Source organism: Leuciscus leuciscus (genome assembly GCF_965113295.1).
Source record: "Leuciscus leuciscus genome assembly, chromosome: 3".
NCBI classification, from domain to species: domain Eukaryota; kingdom Metazoa; phylum Chordata; class Actinopteri; order Cypriniformes; family Leuciscidae; genus Leuciscus; species Leuciscus leuciscus.
Window position 1 is genome coordinate 17,964,896 of NC_138727.1, and position 21,935 is coordinate 17,986,830.

The window sequence follows — 21,935 nt, forward strand, 5'->3', positions numbered from 1 at the left end:
CTTTGCCTGGGGGTGAGTTTGCACCTGCGCTTGCCTCCTGGTTTGGCAGCAGCCTGGACGGGTGTGGTCGACTTCCTGCGGCTTGCTCCACGCTGAGCCTTAGGTGTTTGCTGCTGCTTAGCGAGAGCGGAGGAGGCCGCAGGAGGTCGACCTCGGCGACTAGCAGACGAAGATTTCAGAAGACAAAAAAGATTTCTCGCACACCAATGGTCATTGGCTCGTTCTTTAGACACTCGAAGATGATAGGGCTCCCTGAAGTGATCCCAATTACGTTGTGACATCGGCGTTACGTCAAACGTGACCGACTGAAAGGGAACCTAAGACATTTTAAATGAAATTATCTTAACATTTTAAATGAAATGATAGCAAAGGTAATCTAAATGTAGAAACAGAAAATGAGCACACAATTAAATATCCAATATTACCCAATACAGATAAAAAAATTCAAATAATCGAATATCGGCCAATGATCAAAATGTTACCGATTTACTGTGCATACCTAACTGTCAGACTTATATTTGACCTTATTTGTGTGTTTGGATAATTAAAAGTGGTAAGGATAATTCATACCTGGTGGTATGTACTGACAGGCACCTGATGCATTAACCAGGACATTTGTGTGGAAGGTAGCATCAAACCTCTCATCAGCACTGCAGAGAAGAGTGTGAGGAAAAAAAATACAGATTAAACTTTAATCAAAATATTTTTGCAACTGCATGACTGGAATTGTTCCCGAAATGTTAGCTGCCCTGTAATCTGAATAAAATTACACACAGGTTAAACAATCAAATGCCAGTTATTGCCTTCATACTATGCGATGGGTCATTATGCAACTTAAAATAATTTCTATGCGCTCTCTGTAGAATAATATATGTATCCTTGTCCTTTTGCTTTTCTCCTACCTACCAGAATAATAATATTCCTTTGATTAAAATGTCCAATTCAATTGGCATTGTGGTTACTAGGAGGCAGTCCAGCAGTTGTATTATTCAAAAACCTATTCATAATTAATACCAAAGCACTATTAGCAATATGATTAAGAAATGAAATTCAGGTTAAATTAATAATACCTTCTTAAAATAATGTCATAAATCATCTGTGACATTTAGGGCTTATTAGAATGTAAGAGGCACACAATATGATTCTAAATATGTCATAGTAATTGTACACATGTCCTGATCTTTTATTTGGTTCATACGTCAAATTAATTCGTATTTGGATAGAGTCTGTACAGGTTGTAATCAATCAATCAATCAAATTTATTTCAGGAATACATGGCCTCTCGGCCCATAGTTCCGCAAAGTCACAATAGCATGACAGATGCTCTTTTCTTCATTCCATGATATATATACAATGCCTCGACTCACAAATCTGTGACATATCAATACAAACATCACCAAGTGTGAGATCACCCAAATATTTATTACGCCGATCCATGTACAAAGAACAATCATACAAGAAATGCCTCTCGTCTTCAATCAAAGAGGTATTAGTTAGATTACAATAATTACAGATTCTCTGTCATTGGTATATTACTCAGTCTACCTCTTTCTATAGCTAAACAGTGCCTTGAGCATCTGAACAAGAACAGAGATCATACCAGCTGTATGTTATGTATAGATGCAATGTAGCTCTCCTGTACCACCAGGGACTTGCATTGTGAATTTATATTCAACTTCTTATTTTCTAAAACTGTTGTGTACCATGCATTTTGAGCTTTTTCTCTCAATCGTTGATTCAGGATAGATGTGAATGTTCTTATATCACCTACACTTTGAGCCTCCCAGGCACTAGAGAAACCATAGAAATACAACAGAACTCGAATGCCGGAAACCCATGTTTTTCTACCTACTTCATCTAACTGAAAAAGCATATTATAAAAAAAATTTGGATACCAATAATTAGACATGGACACTAATTTTATCCAATACATGATACACCTTTCATATAGGTAGTAGACAATGCAAATCTACCCATATCACCCAAAACAGCTACATTGCTCACACCTGTACTGATACACAGGATTTTTTTTTTTTTTTTTTTACAGAAGGATAACTGAACATTCTCAATACACTCCACTGGCTCAAAGCACCATATCTCAGACCCATACTACAATATGGGTGCAACCACGTGGTCAAACAAATACAATGCTTGGTTACAGCTACTTTTATGCTTACAAACAAACCTTAATAAAGAAAGCATTGCCTTCTTACCTTGGTTTTCTAAGTGTTGTCGAGTTTTCCACCATGACAATTTTGGTGTAACCACATACCCAGATATTTATAAGCATTAACCACTTCAATCCATTTACCAGCAAAATACCATTTTTCATTCTTATTTAAAAAGCCCCCTCTTCTAAAAACCATAACTTTTGTTTTACACAAATTCACTCTCAGACCGTAACGGTTACAGAATATTTCGAGCTGTTCAATTTCCTTCTTCAATCCACCAATTGTATCTGACACATTAGCCATATCATCAGCATACAATAAGGTCTGCACTTCTGTGATACTTTCAATCTGAATACCTTTACCCTTACAGTTTTCAGTACACTAAAAACTTTTCCACCAATACCATTCCTAATGAGGGTAAAGTACAGGAGACCATGCTGGACGCTATCAAAAGCTTTGGAGAAATCAATAAATATACAGTACATCCTTCCTTTTTGCTTCGTAATATATTTCTGAACGACAAAAATATTATCCATTGTGGAATAACCTGACCTGTAACCTGCTTGTTCTTCAAAAAACATATTATTTACTTCTGCAAAGGCTACTAGTCTCCTGTTCAAAATCTTTGTAAACATTTTACCAAGTACATTAAACAATGAGATTCCTCTATAATTTTCAACATTGTTTCTATCACCACTCTTATATAATGGGCAAATCACGGCCTTACACCAAGCCTCAGGGAAGTCACCTGTGTCTAATATTTTGTTATATAGAGAGAGCATGATAGGACATAACATGTGATGCTGCTTTTATCATCTCAATAATAATGCCATCTGGACCAGGGGCTTTTCCATTGCTCATTGACATAATAGTTTTAAACATTTCACCATAGGTAATGTTGCTTTCCAAAACTTCAACTTGATTAAAAACTTCAACTTGATGATAAATCTGAACAGACTAGATAATCTTGTCTTTTATGGCATTCCGTAATCGGATCGGGAAACATGGTAAGAGAGTTAGAAGAAGGTGCGGGGCCATGTTAACAAATATTTTGATCTGGACAGAGCCAAAAGCGATGTGGAACTCCCGATCGAACGTGCTCACCGGGTTGGGAAGAGATCATCTGGGAGAGCGTGACTGGTGGTTGTCCGTTTCACCAGGTGGAAGGATAAGGATGAGATTTTACAGAAGGCACGACAGAAAACACGATCATGGCGCAACAGTGAAGATGATAGATCTAATGGCCGAATTCAGGTGTCAGAGTATTCGAGTGCGTGAGATACGGAGAAAGCTGGTTACTTAAATGCAAACTCTTCGTCTAAATCAGCCTAACACAAGGATGTCGCTTCGTTTTGATAAACTTTTTGTGGACGGTAGAGTTTTCACTTATGACACAGAGTCAGAGTCTGTGGTTGAAATTGGACTGAATAATGAAGACACATTTGACACTCGTGCAAGGTAGGATGACGGCCTCGGCCCAGATGAATTTACTATGATCTCAAAGAATGTTCAAGGGTTAAAGACGAAAGTCAATAACAGTGAGTTAATGGATACCTTACGGGGGAAATCTATCATCTGTTTGACTGAAGTGTGGTCAAAAGATGAATCTGAGTTCTGTCACTTATTGGCTGGTTACACAGGTTTTTGTCTCATGCATAAGCGTGTTGCAGCTTTTGGACGTAACATTGGAGGTATATGTGTATATGTACATGATTCTATTGTGAAACATTTTTCTCAAATCTGTAAACAAGCAACAGACTGTATATTTTTCCTGAGGGATCCAGTTCATATAGAAATAGAGAAGAGAAAAATGGCATCAATTATCTGGAAAATGATTTTAAGCGTGCTAGATCAAGTAGGAGAAGATGTACAATTAATTATTACAGGAGATTTGAATACTAGAACTGGCAATGAATGTAGTGTGATGATTCTGAATATATAGCATGTGGTATAGATATTACACTAATGATTATTTTGAATGGAATAGAAAATCAAAAGATAAGGTTGTCAGTACTTTTGGTCGCTGTCTTTTGGATATGTGTCATACTTTAAATATACACTTTGTAAATGGAAAAGTTGGAAAAGATACGGATGGTGATGTTACATTTGTGTCTACAGCTGGATGCAGTGTGATTGACTACTTCATCATATCCAGTGAACTCTTTGCACATGTTAGGGATTTTGAGATTTTACAGATGGATATTTCTGATCACTTTCCATTATTGTATACTATGAGAGCAAATAGGGTTGATTCAAGGATTTAAATGAAGAATGACAGTCTTGCTTTTAAATGGGGAACTTATGGTGAGAGGCAATTTCTGCAAAGACTATCTTATTTATTGAATAATTTTTTTTTTAAATAACTGTACAGGTTGTACGTGTGTGTGTGAGTGGACAGGGATGTGGGGGCATAATGTGTGAAAACACAAATATGCATGTGTGTGTGGTGTGTGTGTGTGTGTTAAAATGCTAAAATGTGCATTTTATGCGTTATACATGCTACACATTTATATGAATACTTTATTTTGATGGTCCCCTTTAGACATTCTGTTGACTTTAAGTAACGCTGCACCTACATGTCAACCAACTCGAAGTATTTGTTGAGTATTAGTAGACTGTTAGTGTTAGGGTTAGGTTAATACGGGGTTAAGGTTAGTAGAATTGATTAATTAATTCCTTATGTCGTTCCAAACCCGTAAGACCTTCGTTGATCTTCAGAACACACATTTTTGATGAAATCCGAGAGCTTTCTGACAACATTTTTGGGTGAACTAACCCTTTAAAACTATAATGACAGTTAGTTGACCTGTAGGTGAAACATTACTTATACTGTAGTTAACAATGTCTAAAGGGGACCATCAACATGCGTGTGTGTGTGTGTGTGTGTGTGTGTGTGTGTGTGTGTGTGTGTGTGTGTGTGTGTGTGTGTGTGTGTGTGTGTGTGTGTGTGTGTGTGTGTGTGTGTGTGTGTGTAACTAATAAAAATGACAAAAGCACATATAAAATTACTAAAACTTTAACTAAAATTAAAATGAAAACTGAAAATATAAAAATAAAAGCTAATTCTAAATATTAATAAATAATAAATATTTACATTATGAATTTTCCATTTGAATTGTTTCTGTTTAGCTTTAATTTATATCTATTACAGTTTTAGTAATTTTAGTACTTAAACTTAAAAAGGTTTTCATCTAATAGTTATATTTATCTTTTTTCATTTATATTTTATCTATTTTTCATAGTTTTAGACACTTTTTTTTCAACACTCAAAAAGTTTTTTTCAGTCTTTTACTTTTCTGCACACTTAGGGCCCTATTTTAACGATCTGAAACGTATCAAACGCGAAACACAAGTAAATTTGTGTCTGGATCTCGACGCAAATCTAAAATGGGTTGGTCTGAAGTAGCTACATTACTCATAGGTGTGGTTTGGGCGTAACGTGAAATAAACCAATCAGAGCATCATCTCACATTCCCTTTAAGAGCAGACGTGCTTGTTCCATGGCGGATTGCTATTGTAACGGCGGATTTGCAGGCGCACACCAGGAGCGGTTCACAGCCGAGGAGACCAACGTTCTCGTCAGGGCCGTAAAAGACAGAGAAGTGACATTGTATGGGGATGGAGAAACCCACCCAAATTAGCTTCGGTTAAACAGGCGTATACTAATTTTGGTAAATGTGTAAGCTAGATGTATGCCTATTTTTTCACATCTTCATGGACACCACAATGATTTCCCTCGTGTGGAATATTTTTCTTTGTAATTATCTATGGTTTGCAAAAATGGCAACTGCTGCGTCTGTGTAGATGAGAGAAGCAAAGTGTAAGTGTGTTGTGCACACGCTACATTATGGCCAAGCATGCACCCTTAAAATAGCATCTGAACGCGCCACTGAAAACACGCCACTGACTTTATAGTTTTTTCCTGATACGTTCACCAGGGAACGTTTGCGCCGGAACACGCCTCCTCTTTTCGCTGAACCGCCCCGGGAGCGCAAGTTCATTCCCTAACTTACCGACGTGCGTCTACGGAGGGAAAAGTCCGCTGTGCGTCGGGTGCAAAATAGGAATGATACATGTGTCGGTGTACAAAGTCAATTGCGCTGGGTGCAAGATAGGGCCCTTACTCTTTAAATATTTGGCTTTGAGTTAAAATACAAATACCATTATGTAACATAAAAGAAGATGCAAGATACTGCCCACTTGGGATATTATGCTCGTGGCATAAATCCCATACAAAGTTTCATACCGTGAGATTATAACTTGTCTCTGCTCTTTGCTGCCGGACATCAAGGATGACCTTTCAGCAACATTGCAAAGATAATATTGTCTCTAATCCTTTCCATTTCTCAGAAAGCTGTCCTTTTTTTATGGTGGTTTGGCAGATTGCAGCCTGCGATACTAAATGGAGGCTGTCTGGTTAAAGGGATAGTTCACTCAAAAATGAAAATTGTGTCATCACTTACTCAACCTCGTGTTGTTCTAAACCTGTATGGGTTTCTCTGTTCTGTTGAACACAAAAGAAGATATTTTGAAGAATGTCGGTAACCAAACAGTTGATGGACCCCATTGACTTCCATAGTGAAAAAAAATAAATACTATGGAAGTCAATGGGGTCCATCAACTGTTTGGTTCTCTGTTCAACAGAACAGAGAAACCCATACAGGTTTAGAACAACACGAGGTTGAGTAAGTGATGACACAATTTTCATTTTTGAGTGAACTATCCATTTAACAGCCATGAGTAGATGGTTAAAAAAAATAAAAAAATAAAAAATAAAAAATACCTCACATTATGACAGAATAATTATTTTGACAGCAATTAGCCTACAAATGATCACTTTGCCATTCAAATCGCTTGTCATGCTCACAATGATGCTTTTGCTTAACATTTGCAATACATGTCTGTAATAAATGGGAGAATCTTTTGTATACCCCTCCCTTCTCTCCAAGAACTGTACTCATCCAGAGTGAGTAAAAGGGCTGGCAAAATCACTCTGGACCCCTCACATCCAGGCCACTTCCTCTTTGAACTCTTGCTGTCTAGTCGGTCTTACAGAGCTCTGAGCACCAGAACAGCCAGGCACAAGAAGGCCATCTACCTCATTAACAGTTAAATGCCCCCACTGGGCAATAAACTTGCAACCCACAAAACTATTTATACTTATATGTACTTAGCATCCCATACCTCTTATTCACATTCCCTTTCATTTGCATTAAACATACCTGTACATATATCTATTGTCTATTTTTTAGCTGTCATTCTGTCTGTGCAATGGATTCTGTCTGTGTTCTGTCACCAAGAGAAATTCCTTGTATGTGAAAGCATACTTGGCAATAAGGATCATTCTGATTCTTGTAAAAGAGTAACCTGTAACACTTTACTATAAGGTTTCATTTGTTAACATTAGTTAATGTATTAACTAACATGAACTAAAATATGAGCAATACATTTGTTACAGTATTTATTAATCTTCTTTAATGTTAGTTAATAATGGATTAGTTTTGAGATCTCTTTATACATTTTTTGGGTGAACTATCTATCCCTTTAAAGTCTCAATGAAATCAAAATGGGCAATTCTTTTTTTAAATTTTTTTTATGTAGGAATGTAGTATTTATTATAAATGATTTATCCGTACACATCATTATTTTTAAAAATTCATGTGCCTTCGTAATCTTTAATCAAAATAACTTCCCTTTCTGCCCTTCTGTTCTCTGATTTGTTGTGAGGACGGGACAACCTGTCACTGACATGAGATCACATCAATTGCAAACCACAACGATCCAATCAATTTCCAATGGACACAATCGAGTTCCGCCCTACATAATGGGCCCTATCTTGCACCCAGCGCAATTGACTTTGTACACCGACGCATGTATCATTCCTATTTTGCACCTGCGCAAACGCACTTCGGTAAGTTAGGAAATACACTTGCGCTCCCCAGGGCGGTTCAGCGCAAAGAGGAGGCGTGTTCCGGCGCAAACGTTCCTTCATGCTATTTTGCAGGTTTAGAAAACAATTGCGCCACTAACCAGGAAAAAATAGTTTAAAGTCAGTGGCGCGTTGCGCATGTTATTTATATGCTATTTTAAGGGCGCATGCTTGGCCATAATCAATGTAGCGTGTGCACAAAGCGCACTTTGATTCTCTCATCTACACAGAAGCAGCAGTTTTCATTTTTGCAAATCATACATTATTACGATAGATAGATAGATAGATAGATTAGATAGATAGATAGATAGATAGATAGATAGATAGATAGATAGATAGACAGACAATTTATTATAATAGCATACATCTAGCTTACACATTTACCCAAATTATCATACGCCTGTTTAACCGAAGTTAATTTGGGTGGGTTTCTCCATCCCCAATGTCCCTGACGAGAACGTCGGTCTCCTCGGCTGTGAACCGCTCCTGGCGCGCGCCTGGCAAATCCGCCGTTATAATAAGAATCCGCTTTAGAACAAGCGCGCCTGCTCTTAAAGGGAATGTGAGATGTCGCTCTGATTGGTTTATTTCACGTTACGCCCAAACCACACCTCTGAATAATGAAGCTACTTCAGACCAACCCCTTTTAGATTTGCGCCGGGCGCAAGAGGCATTTATCCCGCTTGTTTGGAAGCTGTTTCACTCGGATATACTGTACATCACAATAGGGAAGAAAATACTATTGAGACTTCCATTTCATGCTGACTTTAAAGAATGAATGCTCTTTTGTCAATGAGTTAGTAGCTGACGTCATACAATCTGTTTTAGTGTTGAAGAGGACAACAGGTGGTTCATTGTTAAGCTGAGAAAAAAATAATCTCTTTGACCATATCCTCTTGCCTGACTGTGATAAGGTGAAGATGAAACCTTTCCATTGTGCACAGAAACATTCTCCATCAATCTTCCTGCTAAAACAATGCATTGATTTTCTGTGAAATAACACTGTCACATACTAAACAATTAGTAATCCAAGTGACTTTAAGTAATCCAATCTATTATAAAACAAATAACGGAATAAATGGATGATCACACATGTACATTAGCTTCTGTCCTGCACATTTACTTTATATTGCTTAATTGTCACATATTTCTCCAGTTTAATGCACCCCACATCATCTAAATGCATACTGCCTTCTCTTTAGAGGTTTATCCTCATTTGACTCTTTCTCAGAGTCAGTCAGCAAAGTCAGAATCTCTTTTGTGTGTTAAACATGGCACGATGTTTTAGCTGATGTCTTCTGCCAAGAGGATCATTGTAATTTGCTGAGTGATATAAGTGGCCATGAGCGATATTTTAAGGTATGCATGATCTGTCAGAATTTGGATGATGTTGCTCTTTACATAATTACCTTAAACAGAAAGTAAGTTGTTATTATATAGTTTTAGGAAGAGGTGATACCTGTCAAGCCTCAACAAGAGAAATTTGCATAATGCAGATTTATGAAGCCGGGCCATAGAGAAGGCAATTACTGCTGTCAGTCACTCACACAAAACCCAGCTCCCCTTTCTCTATATCATACAGACACATTTAGTTGCCAATCTAATTATCTATAACAAATGTGGTAAATTAAAACCAAATTATTATAGAGACTATGACGTTATTGTTATAGTGGTATTATTAATATGGTGGAAATAAACGGTTTTCAGAGCATATTGGACCAACCCAGACCAGCATAGTAATGGACATGCTACCCCTGGAGGTCCACTTCCCAGCAAATTTTATATTCATCTTGTTTCAGCTTGTGATTTTCAAGCGTTCCTGAAGAGCTTGATAAGCTGATTCAGGTGTGTTTGTTTAGGGTTGAAGTTTAACTCTGAATGACATTGCGTCACCAGGAGCAGGGTTGAAGACCTATGTATTAGTGTACTAAGAAGATCTAAACAGTTGATACATATCCTTCCTTCAACAAACTTCATGCACCTTGAGTCAAGCCAAACAGTTCCCTTTTTAAAATGGAACTTTGATGCTGTGTCTTGGTGTTGATGCTATGGGGAACGCCTTGGTCACGGACAGCATGTGTAAACTAATGGCAATAATCATTAGCAGAAGGCAGTCTATGATGACACAAGTGGATTGCCCGAGAGTTTAAAAGGGGCCTGAGTTACACGTCATCAGCTTTTTTGTCTTCAGAAGCCATTTGTTTGCAAGCGCGTGAAGTAAACAATAGAGAGCAGCAAGAGTTTCAGACAGTGTGTTCCTCTGTGTAGGCATTATTTTATACCTGAGGACTCCCATGAGCTTTGCGTCATCTGCCTCGAAGTGTAACATGCACGTTCAGCTCTTAAAGGGCACCTATTATGCAAAATTCACTTTTACATGGTGTTTGAACATAAATGTGTGTTGGCAGTGTGTGAGCAAAACCACCCTAGAATGATAAAAATCCACCCAGTAGTTTTTTTACTATCTCAATAAATCACAAGCACTGTCTCAGAACGCCCTGTTCTAGATTTCCCTCACTGTGACGTAGAAATGCGCTAAGCCCCACCGACGCGGTTTGATTGACAGTCTGGTTTTGGCATAGACCCCGCCCTCGGTGATCTGCATCCTCCATTGTTTCAACGACAGCCGGTGTGTAATGTCTCATAAGAAGTGTAACTTAGGTGTTCTGTTGTGGGATGTAAGAATGGACATAGTAGTCTTCACTGACATCAGAGCCACTGAAAACGCAGCGGATGGATTTTATTTATGAAGAAACGGCGCCACTTAAACTTCCTTCATTTTCTGACTGACTGTTTAGTGAACGAGGGTCAAAGTTAATCAAGTGTGGATCATTGCCTACAGTTCGCGATTCAACTTCACCTCCAGAAGTAAGTGTATTTTATGATTTTTGAGCAAATAGTCATTTCAATCGATGTCAGCCAGTTCAACAACAAATGCGTCTAAAGCTATTTATTGTCGTCGTCATAGATGTCTCAACAAACAACGTCAGACAGTTTTATGTCACGTAGGCTATCATTTTTGCAGAAATTACAAATGTAAATAAATTAAGGTCTGCTCTATCTCCATAGACAGTATATAAACGTCTATCTCCCTCCCCTTAAGAAAAAAATAAATAAATCGTTTGTACTTAGCAAACGTTATCACAGTATGTGTGTGTGTGTGTGTGTGTGTGTGTGTGTGTGTGTGTGTGTGTGTGTGTGTGTGTGTGTAGTTTCAAAAAATTGCGCGAACGTTATCACAGTTTGTGTGTGTGTGTGTGTGTGTTGCACATCCATAATTGCAAAGGGGACGCGATTTAAACTTTGTAAGTACATAAATGTATCAAATAACCATTCCGAGACGTTTAGTCCATTCTCATTCGTGTCTCTTCATCATCTGGGTCCAGCAGCAGGGCGGGGATATGCAGCTCATTAACATTTAAGGTGGTACACTCCAAAACAGCTCTTTTTAAAACAGGCCCCAAAAATGACATTTTCAAATGGTTATAATAAATTAACTGTGGGGTATTTTGTGCTGAAACTTCATAAATGCATTCTGGGGACACCCAAGACCAATATTACATCTTGTAAAAAGGGGCATAATAGGTGCCCTTTAAAGGAGTTGGATGTGCTCACTGTGATAAGTTTACTGTAAGGAAGCTCTGCTTCCGCTTCGGAGAGGGACAAACGTCTGCACTCCACAGACCGGGCCCTGCTGAGGCAGTGTGGCGGCTCAATTAGTGGGGATCGCAGTTTGAACTGGTGGATGAGTTTGGGAAAGGCGTGTCAATTTCCCAGTCTCCTCAAGCCAGTTTGAGCGATTTGTTGGATTTAGAAGCCCGCTCTACGGATTTTTTTGATCCAGCAGAAAGCATGCTGCTGGCGGCTCCTAGTTCTGAAGAGCTAGACAGCATTGTTCTCTGAGGAACTAGATGTAATTAGAGCAGAGAAATGATAGTGTTATGACTGAGTCTACTCCTTCTGTCAGCCCCGTATACAGGGAATTTTTGGAAGTGATGGCCTGCGCCACTGCCAGGTTGAGTCTGACTTGGTTACATGAGAAATGGGTAGTCGCTTGAGGCCACAGATCTGGATCTCTGGGCCACCAAACAGATGGCTGCGGCCATTAGTTGTTTGATGGTGGCGATGGTGGTTATGGAGAGACACCTGTGGCTAAACGTGTTGGGGATCAGGGAGAAGGAGAAATCTTTCCTCCTTGATGCTCCCATCTCACCCTCTTGACTCTTCTGCACCTCTGAGGCAAGACCCACGATCTGAAAAAGTTAAGAGAAGATACCATTGCCCTTCACAAACAAGGAACAGAATACAAAAAGATGGCAAAGGCACTAAACAATCCTAGAGACACCATTGGAAGCATAGTTCACAAGTTCAAAGTTAAAGGAACGGTGGTTACACTACCTGAACGGGGCAGAAAAAATACGTTTTCAACGGCTGCAACCAGATTTCTGAGAAAGCAGGTTCGGAAAACCCATCGAGTGACGATAAAAGACCTGCAGCAAGACTTGGTGGCAACAGGCACTAAGGTTTCAGCTTGCACAGTAAGGCGAGTACTTAAAGCATGCGGTTTCCATGCCAGAACTCCAAGACGTACACCAATTCTGACCCAAAAGCACAAGAAAAGTGATCAAAATCATATAAACAGAAGTTTTGGGATTCTTTTCTGTGGAGCAATGAAACAAATCTGGAACTTTTTGGCCCTATGGATCAGCGGTATGTCTGGAGGAAGAAGAACGAAGAATATGCTGAAAACAACACTTTGTCTACAGTTAAGCATGGTGGTGGCTCATGATGCTCTGGGGCTGCTTTTCATCCTCTGGTACTGGAAACCTGCAGTGTGTGGAAGACAAGATGGATTCATTGAAGCATCAGGAAATCCTAGGAGAAAACGTCATGCCGTCAGTGAGGAAGCTGAAGCTTGCGTGCCATTGGAACTTCCAACAGGACAATGATTCCACGCATACCTCAAATTCCACCAAGGCTTGGTTGCAGAAGAAATCCTGGAAGATTCTACGGTGGCCATCACAGTCACCTGACTTGAACACCATAGAAAATCTCTGGTGGGATTTGAAGGAGATGGTTGCAGCACGTAAACCCAAAAATATTACTGAACTGGAAGCCATTGCTCATGAGGAATGGGCTAAGATTCCTCAGAAACACTGCCAGAAGCTGGTGTCAGGTTATACATCTCGTTTGCAGCAGGTCATAACAGCAAAAGGGTGTTCCTCTAAGTACTAAAGATGCTTGCCATGTAGGTGTTGAATCATTTTGAGACTGCAGAAGTCATTAAAACTAGGAAACCACTTGAAACATTTGTTGTGTTGAGCTATTTCAATTACTATTGTTTGATTTGTTAATTGCAAACAGTTGTACATTTTTCCAATAAACCTTATTTGCAACAGGAGTTGGATTATTTCGATTACAACTGTATGTGATTCATGACCCCTCTTGGGAGTATGTGAACTAGCTCTTTTAGCAACTATTGCTTAAGAAAGCAGGAGAATAAAGCAGGATTTTCTCTCTTTTTTGGGTAAAAATAATAAGGAAAAGAGAAGATGATAGTTGACCGCTCTCTCTGTCTCTTGCATAGCACACTGATAGTGCAAATATTACTGTCATGCGATGCAGAGACTTTTTCATGGTGTTGGTGGTCTATTGTATGTTTGAGGGCATCCCGCCCTCTTCACTTGGTAGGAGAGTGGACTACCTCAACCGAGATTAATCATTCAACTCTCTGTTACCACCCAGGCCCATATTCTGCTTAAATTTCTGTAGGCTCTTCCTAGGGTAGAGCTAATGAGGAATATAGTATTTTCTCTTTATCCTCCCTTGTGAGAAAGGGTCAAGTAAGATATTGCTTTGGTTGGGTTGCTATCAGTCAACAGTAGACACCAAGCTATGGTAAAGGGAGTCGTGTTGAGTGGAACGCCATGCATCCCACGCTCCTTTTAATCGTCTTTTCCAGCTTCCCTCTAGACATGGACACTTTAGGGTTGATGCAGGGTACATGTATTTGTGTTGGGCAGTTCGCAAGCATCCCTCTATTTCATTTACCCCCCTCCCAAACTAGTGTTGAGGTTTAAAGAACAGATGTACACTCCCCTTTGGTCAGGGTTGTTTGGTAATGAGAGTTACTATGGGCAGTATGGTACACGTCTCATGCTCCTCTTTAATATTTGTCTCAGAGTTTAAGTAGGGCTAAGAGCTTCCCTCTATATATTTATTTCCTCAGGGTTAAGGCAAGGCAGATGAATGAGTATGGACAATCTGCACTGCTTCCCACTTTTCATTTGCCTCTTTCCCTTAACTGTTGTTGGGTTTTAAATAGGACTGTGTGTTCCCCTGTGGCCTGGTTGCTTGGTAAAGGAGTCACATTGGTCAGAACGCCATGCATCTTACGCTCTCCTTTTTCCGCCCTTTCCAATTTCTGGATTGGAGTTCTAAGAAGGGCTGAAAGCTCCCCGTAAATAAGTACCCCCTTAGGGTCGATAATTGGTCGATGGAATTATGGTGGGCAGTCCGCATTATGTCCCTTTATTCCATTTACCTCCCTCTCCAACTATGGTTGGAGCTTGAAGTATGAACTGTATCCCCTTGGGATGGGTGCTATTATTAATGAAGCCTGATGTTAAGGGTTGTCATGGGCTGAACCCTAGTATTCCATGCCCCTCTTTCACCGCCTTCTCCAGTATACTGGAGTTTCAAGTAGGGCTAATGGCTTAATTCCAGTCATATTCTTCCTTAGTGTTGATACAAGGTAAATGAAACTGTTTTGGGAAGTCTGCAGAACTTCCCTCCATTCCATTTATCTCCCTCCCCAACCACTGTTGGGCTTCACAAAGGGATGTACACTCCCTATGGGTGGCTTGGTAGTACGAGTCATGATAATTGGAACACTAGGCGTCCCACACTTCTGTTTTCTGCCCTCTCTGATTATTCAGAATTTAAGTATGGCTACAATCTTCCCTTTAAGTCAAGTTCTTACTTAGGGTCAATATAGGTGGATGGAGTTATAATGTGCAGTCAGCGCAACGTCCTGTTATCCCATTTACCTCCCTCCCCAACTTGCGTTTTAAGTAGGGACATATGCTCCCCTTTACATATGATACTTTCTATTGCCTTCCTTTCTTATGATTTGTTTGTGGTTGGGATATATGCTCCCCCTTGGACAGTGCTGAGACTAAGGTTGTAACTATGGCCAGAATAGAGTTGGACTTAACGGTTTTCACTGACTGCTACTAGTATGCTCCCTATGAGGCTCTCAGGCTTAGCATAACATAGCTGAGGCTTTGTTGTGTATTCCTCTTATAGCATTGTTTCCAGGGTTTCAGCCTTAGACCTGTCTGGTTCAAAAGTTTTAGGGGTTATTCCCTAAACACTTGTGGATACTGGCTTGGGGAGCTGAGCCACTGTGCATCTCTTGCACGTCACATAAGCTGTGCCCTTAGGTGCTGACATGCTCTTCAGAATCCGTAGTGTCACTTAGGTGCTAAGCCCACTCTGTTTGTTTGTACGCTAAGCCTAGTGGGGCAGACATTTCTTCAGCATGGTGTAGTGGGTATTGCGTTCCCCATGGCATCAACACCAAGACACAGCATTGAAGTTCCACTTCGAAAGAGAATGTTTGAGGTTGTGAATGCAACCCAGTTCCCTGAGAAGGGGAACGAGATGCTCCATCTCGTTGCAATGCTTTAGGGCATGCCTGCACATCTCCTTTAGACGAAAGAGTTGATGACGTGTAACTCAGGCACCCTTTTATACTCTCAGGCGTTCTGTGTGTGACATCATAGACTGCTGTCTGCCAGTGATTATTGGCGTTTGTTTACACGTGCTCAGACACCGGTCGAGCTGATGCCGTTCCCAAAAGTGTCAACACCAAGATGCAGCATCTCGTTCTCCTTCTCAGGGAACCGGTTTACATTTGCAACCCGAGCCATTTCCTTGTGAATGGCAGATATTGTAAAGCACCTTGCCACAGTTTATCCAGTATTTCTGCTGTTGTGCGATATGTTTATGAAGGATGTTCAGTCAAATATGCTTTTTCATTCATACAAACAAGAGGCTTTGGTAAACTTGCCATTTAACTTATAATCCAGCTGGATATCCAGTTAACACAAAATATACTAATTACAGTATGTGTCTTATTCATCTTACCATCAGTTTTTTGCATTTTGATTGGAAATCTGCAAAATTCTGAATGGATTTAACCCTGTCAAAAATAATACACGCATATAAACAGCAGATTCTTTCACTATTTTATAGTTCCTCTGATATGTTATTCAAGTTAGATTTTTTGCCCTTATCAATATCTTTTCTTTTACCACTTTCAATGATTCAAGCTAGTGAAAGATTTTTAGTGAAGCACCAACAGTTTTTTTATTACATTGTCTTTCAAGCCCAGCTTTTTTTTGTCACTAATAAATTCATCCAGCTGCAATCTGCTCTATAAATGTGTTGCACACAAAATCTGGCACACAATATGTAGTTGCAGGTCTGCAACAAAATGAAAGCTCATTTATAATTATTGTTGCACTCAGTCCAAATATAATAAGCCCTGATCATTTCACAGGCATACACTTATAAAACAGCCATGCAATCAAATTATCTAAGGGAAAGCAAAGTAAATGAGGTTATTGTAAATCTCTTTATTAAGGCAACGCCATGAACACAGTCCCAAGACCTTTACTGACTATACTGTGATGTGAAAGGCCAATAAAAACAAAATGAGGCCCTGGTTAAAAAAATAATTATAATTAAAAAAAAACTACTATAATTTAATTTAAATAGTGCTTGGAATATTTTTAGAATTTCTATTTGGTCAAACTACACAGATATTTTCAAGTGATCAACAATAGAGACTAAAGGGCAACACTGAACAATTATACATTTGAAGTAAACATGCAATCCTGCTGAATACCACAAATGACTGTGATGGAAGAACAGAAAAGAAAGAAATGGGGAGTGGAAGTTTTGTAATCAGTGCAGTCCATTATATAAAGAGAGGGTGGTGGTAGGGAAAGTGAAGCTGACCTCTAAGCTCTGTCTAAATAATACATAACACTGCATCTGTCCTCTCTCAGTGCACACAAACATGGCCAATGCACAAACTCACAGCGTGTTTTACATCACAGATGAGGGGGCAATACGTGTGAAGTGAGAGGGTGTTTACACTGGGGTTTACACTGGACTGCTAAGCATAATACATTCATATGTCGAGTACATCGGCACACATTGTAGAGTCGCCATTTGTTCTGGGTCCCACTTTAATTTCTATGTAGTAACATTTAATTGTTTGATAAATAATTTGATACAATGCACTTACTGTGTAAATACATGTTTTTACATTCTACTTGTATTAAAAAAATTGGAAACACTATTTTACAGTGTCCTCATTACACGTTACATGTCGTTACTGTAGTAATAGCTATAATTATGCAAAAATTCAACTAACCCTAAATCCAACTCCAATCCTAACCCTATAGTAAGTACATGTAGTTAATTATTATTACTTAAATGTATACTAGCACTGTAACATAGACACCTTACCTTCATGTAATGACAGCTGTAATTAATATCTGTGATTACATCAATAATTACACTGTTGACCCTTTCCTTACACCTTAGCCAACCCTTAAACCTAACCATACCATGAAACATATCCCTAAATATATAAATAACGTAATAAACCCGTATTCCACCTCAATAGCAGCAAAAGTGTTTGGCAATACAACATGTACATTTAGTACAATTAGTACATTTTACCTAACATTTGTTGGATGCAAGACACCTTAATATATAGTGTGACTGAACGAAAAGGTCTATTTACCCAGACTTTTAAATAGAGTTTGCTGACATACACATGTGTAGTAGTCTGAGAAAAATATGGACCTTTTCGTTCAGATGTGCTTTCTGTCTGTTCATCTATCTTAGTTAGAAGAAATAAAAAGGTTTAAACTGAATCTCTTTCATTGTTCGTTTCTTTTCAGAAGTCAAGTCAAGTCAAGTATATTTGTATAGCGCTTTTCACAATACAGATTGTATCAAAGCAGCTTCACAGTATTAAATTAAAATAATACAACAAAGTTTGTTTCAAGAGGAATTTATTGATTGATAAAATTAAATTAAATATCCCCAAAATATCCCCAACTGAGCAAGCCAAAGGCAACAGTGGCAAGGAACCGAAAAACTCCAAGTGACCTAATGGTGTCCTAAAACTCCATCAGGTGACCTAATGGAGAGAAAAAACCTTGGGAGAACCCAGGCTCAGTCGGGGGCCAGTTCTCCTCTGGCATTTATGAGCTAGAGGCCGGATTGTAGTTTGAACTGTAAGATTATATGAATGCCTGGCTGAAGAGATGCGACTTTAATCTAGTTTTAAACTGGGAGAGCGAGTCTGAGCAACGAACAGTATCAGGAAGACTATTCCAGAGTTTTAAAGCCAAATGTGAAAATGCTCTCCCTCCTTTGGTGGTTCTGGATATCCTAGGTATGACCAAAAGCCTTGAATTTAGTGATCTTAAAGAGCGCGATGGATTATAGGGCGATAGAAGATCCGTAGCTTGTTTATTGAGGATGCAGGACAACCAGCTAATAAAGCATTACAGTAATCCAGTCTCGAGGTCATGAATGCATGAACTAACTTTTCTGCATCAGAAACTGATAGCATATTACGTAGCTTAGCAATGTTTCTAAGGTGGAAAAAGGCTGTTTTTGTAACATATGAAATATGATTTTCAAAAGACAGGTTGCAATCGAGTATAACACCCAGGTCTTTTACTGTAGAGGATAAAGTAACAGGACATCCTATGATGTTAAAGTTGTATTGTGCGAGGTTTTGTGGGCGGTTTTTTTAACCGATAAGTATTACCTCTGTCTTGTCTGGATTTAATAAAAGAAAATTACGCGTCATCCAATCTTTTATATCTTTAACACACTCTGTCAATTTGGAAAATTTCGCGTTTTCATCCGGCCGTGATGAAATATATATTTGAGTGTCATCAGCATAACAATGGAAACTAATTCCATGTTTCCTTATAATATTTCCAAGTGGCATCATATATATTGAGAATAACAGAGGGCCTAACACAGATCCCTGCGGCACTCCATAGTTTACTGGAGTTATGATCGGTTTTTCTCCATTTAACCCCCTGAGGTCTACGGTATCGCCGGCGATACCAGGTCGCTTTTTTTTTATCAGTGTAAAATAAACTCATAAATACTCTGTTGACTTTGATTTTTCATAGGAGTTTCGTACATCAATCGATTCTGTTAAATGTGTATTATTTTTGTGTATACTCATAATAAAAACAAAGTGTTGAGCTTTTCGCCAAATAAAGAAAAATAAACACGAAGCGAGTTCTGCCTTCTCTCTGTCAGTGTAGTCCATTCTGAAACGCGTCCGAAAATGAACAATAACTCACCGAATACTTCTCACACAGACACGTGAGATATGTCTTTATGAAGCTTGAAATCTCTTCTTTTAAATGAAGTAATTTATATAAAAAACAAATGTTTTCAACTCATGTAATCCGTTTGAAAGCAAGGAGAGGTACCGTTTTTCCTTCTGCCTCATTATCTCTATAATGAGTTGAGGCCGCCCCGCCCCCGGCGCTATTCAAATGGTAAATAGTTTAGGTGATCTAGTATGCATCGCATACGCCCCCCGATCAATGCCATAAAAACACAGTTTCTTCAGACTTACTGATAGTTCATCGCGTTTTGAGTATGGCACGCTTCTCCAGTAAAGACGCCCTTAAGATGATTCTGGACAGCGAGGAAGTTGTTTCCTCAGAGGAAGATTGTAACTCAGACTACGAACGGCAGCATTTTGAAGAGCGAATTCCGCCGAGGACACAATTTCGGAGTAAGTTTTACTTAAAAGTCTTTTGTCTTTTATTTTTCGTGTTCGCATTTATGAGGAAAAAACAATATTACGTGACAGTTCTCCATTATGGACGCGAGCGCTCTGAAAGCCACTAAAATACTTTCAAACTTTCACAGAGACCTCAAAACAGAAACTACAAATCCTTTCTTTAAAACGAATTTCGTTTTGTATCAATTGTATCTTAATTTTAATAATTTTTTCATGAACAAATTTCCTGGATTTAAAGTAAATATAGGCTAGCAATCACAACATAAGGTGCTTGAACTGGAGATCATCATTAACCAGACCGTAGCCTGCTCGCCTCACATGTCTAAAAAATGTGAAATATATTTACAGAAAGCTGGTTCTAAACAAAACCATCCAAAACAAAAAACTATGTAGCCTAATAAATGTGCATTTCTCCGGTGCGTTCACTAGCCTACTGCGAAGATCGCGAGTCAATAGCCTATCGTCAACTTCATCTTTGCCAGAAGTTAAATTTAAATTGCGTGTGTGAATGAATGATGATGTTTTAGCAAACTGTATTGCTATACTGAGGAAAGGAAAATTCGACTGAAATATGTTGAAATAAAATGTAGGCTATTTGTATAAGCAACGTATTAAACTGCAAATTAACAATATGCCCTAATATTTCATGAAAACAACGTTACAGTCAGACGAAATATGAAAGACAACATCTTGTTGACTAGATTTGGGTACAGTTTTTACTGTAGAATATACTGCCACGTCAAATAAGCTTTTGTTTAGCATTTTCTATATCTATTTTTGTCAAAAATAAAGTCATCAACTAAGATGTTAGCTGTTCCAATGTTGACTATATTCAAACAAATGAATACATAGATAAAATGTAGGCCTATAATCATTTTTTTTTACAAAGAAAGAGTACACTTGAAATATTGTTGAAATTGTAATTATTGTTGTAATTGTAACCTTTTTAATAAAATAGCAAAACATATTTACAAGATAGATGTAAGCAAAATCTTAAATGGTCAATATAAGTCTTCTTCTAAATATATATTTTGTCCTTGCATTGTGGCTCAGTCAGTGTCACACCTGAGTGAATGGCTCATCATTATGCAGAGTGGGTGGGACATTGTATTCTAAGGTGTAAACCACTCCTCGTTCACGCCCCCCTCGCATATTGGCTTTCCAAGCAAAACCTGTTTTACATCAATTTAACATCGTTATTTTATAACTGTTATAGCGGTCGCGTTAACTTGCCCTAAATTCAACACAAGAGAGATTTTCTTAACACACAGTATGAGTTGCAATCTGACATGTTTTTCCGCACCCTTTTGATTGACAAGATATAATCGGCACTGATCATTGGCTGTTTTTAAACAATCGGCCCATGCCCGATAGCGAAAATAATAGCTTTAATCGGCCGATACAGATTAGTGGCCGGTACATCGGTGCATCTCTAATATATATATATACACACATACACACACACAGTATCAGTCAAAAGTTTGGAAACATTACTCTTTTTAATGTTTTTGAGAGAAGTCTCTTATGCTCATCAAACCTGCACTCATTTGATCAAAAATACAAAAAAAAAAATTAAATTGTGAAATATCATTACAATTTAAAATAATGGTTTTCTATTTGAATAAATATAATTTGTGAATTTTTATCTGCCATTACTCCAGTCTGATGAAATAATTTAAAATAATGAATAATTAAATTGTTTTAAAATAATGTATTTTAAATATATTTAAAGTATTAAAATAATGAATTTAATTATTTTAAAGTATACTTTAAAATAATTAAATTCATTATTTTAATATTATGATCAAGCCTTTCTCGATGTAAAGATGTTAATGGCAGTTGTTGGCAGGTGGAGCTGTTGTTGGCAGGTGAATTTGTAGTAGTTTGTGAGTTAAATATATTAAAAAAGGAATATATATATATATATATATATATATATATATATATATATATATATATATATATA

At 38.3% G+C, this 21,935-nt stretch overlaps 1 protein-coding gene across 1 annotated transcript in view; it reads right to left on the reverse strand.

The window, feature by feature from the left end:
- Positions 1 to 21,935, reverse strand: part of chrna8 (cholinergic receptor, nicotinic, alpha 8) — a 94,534-nt gene that overhangs the window by 14,234 nt on the left and 58,365 nt on the right. Inside the window, exon 5 of the mRNA XM_082164595.1 lies at positions 571 to 650. Coding sequence (XP_082020721.1) covers positions 571 to 650 — 80 coding nt within the window. The remainder of the gene's footprint in view (positions 1 to 570; positions 651 to 21,935) is intronic.